General features: G+C 41.5%; 1 protein-coding gene across 1 annotated transcript in view; it reads right to left on the minus strand.

The window, feature by feature from the left end:
• Window positions 1-881: 881 nt before the first annotated feature.
• The window catches only part of zic3 (zic family member 3 heterotaxy 1 (odd-paired homolog, Drosophila)), a 2984-nt gene continuing 841 nt past the window's right edge, over window positions 882-3024 (minus strand). Inside the window, exon 2 of the mRNA XM_068740682.1 lies at window positions 882-916. Within this exon, the coding sequence (XP_068596783.1) occupies window positions 882-916 (35 nt within the window). The remainder of the gene's footprint in view (window positions 917-3024) is intronic.

Below are 3024 nucleotides of genomic sequence, written 5' to 3' on the forward strand. Positions count from 1 at the left end.
CGCACTTTTCGTTTTTGTTAAATCAGCGGCGGGATCACAGCCTCAGCTGCGTGACGAAAGGCGTCGTGGACCGGCTCGCGTCGCTTCAGCCTCTTTCCTCTCCTCCATAGCCGACAAATAAACGCGACAGTTGCCCCATCAGTCCGATAGAAGACGACAAAACGCGAACTATGACTCATCTCCCGGATCCACCGTGAATAAGCGCTAGCGTGGAGCTTATAGACATTGTTGTGATGCAGCCGCCAGTCTTTACGCATGCAACTGCATCCACGTGACCGGCACTGCTTTCTAATCCATTGAGAAACCATCAGAAAGGAGCCTTTCATGCCCCCCCCCCCCCCCCCCCCCCTCTTCTGTATTGAATCGCCTGCTCTGGCTTCTCATATTATCTGCAGAAAGCGCATGCGTGTATGTGTACCATCGTGGAGGATAAACACGCATTAAAGTCAGAAAACGCGTCGTAAAAAAAAAAAAAAAAGTTGTTCACGCGCCCGGTTTAAAATTACATCAGCGCGACTGATGTCACCTGATGCAACGTCGCGGGGAAACAAGTCAGTGTTCAGCTGTAAACGTGTCAAAGTTTTAATCATTAATCACTATAGTTCCGTTCCATGGCCCGCCGCAGCTCAGTCTGTGCCGCTAAAAGATGCGGATGCGTAAAGACGCAGCGTCTCGCTCTGTTGTGGAGAAAACCAGGGCTCGGTTTTTTTTTTTTTTTTTTTTACGTCACTGTGTCTGAGAGGGGGAACTTGAATGTGCCACTATATAGAGAGGATGGTGGGAAGAGGGATGTGAGGGGGGGGGGGGGGGGGGGGGGGGCGAAATCAATCAGAATGCGAGGAGTGCGCTTGCGCAGAAGTAATGTATTTCTTTTTTTTAAATCAATATCGTGAGATCTGATCGTAGCTGGGGGATCCTGGCGGTGGGGGTGGGGGAAAAAAAAGAGAGATAAATTCTCCACTTTACTGCAAAATTGTTTCAAATTTCACAGCGTGTTTTTGTTGCTATTTTTTTCTTGTATTTCAAAAAATGTTGCTTTAATAAATGGATACACAATAACATGAAAGCTATCAGGCCTCAGCGCGAGTTCAACCCGATTTAAACGCTTATCCTTGCGATCCATTGATCTAACTCCTTTGACTGTTTCTACCAGGCGGTTCCGTTCATCGGGGACCGAGAGGAGCTGAGGCGGCGCCGCTTTCCCATCTTTCAGTCTGCGTGTTGCTATTATTATTTGTAATGTCACGTGCTTTAAAAACACAAAAATAAAAGTCAGCGTTTGCAGCCCCAGACTCATGACCCACATCCTCATCTCAACCCCCTCCCCGCTGCCAAGAAGTCTTTCTCTGACTTGCTTCCCCCTACGCCCCCCCCCCCCCTAATATTCCCATTCACACACACACACACAGCCAAAATACTAAAATGGCGCCTCCATCAGTGTCAAGTTCAAGTGGCTGCCACTAGTCTGATACAAACAGCATGGTAAACAGTGTCAGCTACATGCTAATGTGGGGAGCATGAAAAACAATTAAGGCCAAAGATTGAAAGTCGCTTTTCATAATATTGTTTTTTAATTTCAGTCAAAATTTCCGTTCACATTTCTTCATCAATAGTTGGTAAAACAAATCAACCAACATACAGTAGAGCCTAAAAAGTACAAGGAGCCTTTGCCTCTGGTAGCTGAAATAGGCTATAAGGCGTATAGGCCTGCTGCTGGAACATGGTTTGCCTCAACGTGGCACAGTGACACAGTTCATCGGGAAAACAGTTTTGCTCTTCAGGAATAACTTGGAATGCGACCCATTTCCTCCCAGAAAGCGTTACAACATCACATTCTAGCTGTGTGTGAATACATGAGATATTTGTCTCTGACCTCTGGATGTGGGGGGCAGAAAGGTGGTGCATGGGAATAAGAAAAACATTATTTCATTTAAATTAAGGTATAGAAAATAGCATATAAAACATATATTCCTTAAATTATTTAAATAAACTTATTTCATATATCATTGTCGCGAGGTACCTTTTTTTTTTTACATTTTATTTTAAAAGTAGTGCTGGTGGTCTGAAATTGTTCTCATATTGTGAGTACAATATATTTTGTGTATGCATAATATTTAATTCTTGAGAATAGGTTACAATGCAATGCTGTAACTCTTTTTGCCACTAAACGCACCCCCCACAATAGATCTAAAATTCCTTCCACTAATTTTTTGTTAAACACAAAAATGCCGTCTTGCTATTCTCACAGAACAAGCAAATAATCAAACTGCTCTATAAGCAAACACCACAACAAGGAACACGCTTAGTTTCACAGAAGAATTACATTTAAAGCAATGCAAGCTGACAGACAAAAAAAACTTTTTATTTTTGAAGATACTGTGTTCTGACAGTTCCACTGTTGCCGATGCACACATTTAAACATACTTGCACAAAGACATTGCTGGAACTATAAAGGTAGCCGGTACTGGCCTGTATATATTTGGGTGCTGGACCCAAATTGAAAATATTCAAAATGCTGTCACCTTGATTTGGAAAGCAAGAACTTCCCACACTCGTCTAAGACCTGTATAGGAGTGCAATAGGCTGGTTTTATTATTCTCTTTTTTTTTCTCCATTCAAATACGGAGTTTATGCTACGAATTTTCATCTATTTCTGACCCTATAAAAGTAAAATACACAAAAAAATAAAATATAAACAGACTCGTTTTATAGCTTCTCAGCCCGACTGAACTCACTTCTACAAAGTCAATGATTTTACATGTCAATGGTCTCATAAAGAAATTAAAAGTGACGGAAATATCTGCAATATATAGAGAGACAAATATTCATATAGGTGATTTCTCTGATCCAAACAAGACACATGTGGGCCTATTGGTCAAAAGAGAGAAAAGAAAACGAAAGAGAAAATATAACAGGATACAATCGCAATGTTGGAGCTTTAGAGTTTATCATTTGTTCAATGTTAAGCTGGTTATGAGCAAAACTGTACAGTTCTTGTTAGAAAACATTTCCATAAATATCATT

Source organism: Brachionichthys hirsutus, chromosome 6, assembly GCF_040956055.1.
Source record: "Brachionichthys hirsutus isolate HB-005 chromosome 6, CSIRO-AGI_Bhir_v1, whole genome shotgun sequence".
Taxonomy (NCBI): Eukaryota; Metazoa; Chordata; class Actinopteri; order Lophiiformes; family Brachionichthyidae; genus Brachionichthys; species Brachionichthys hirsutus.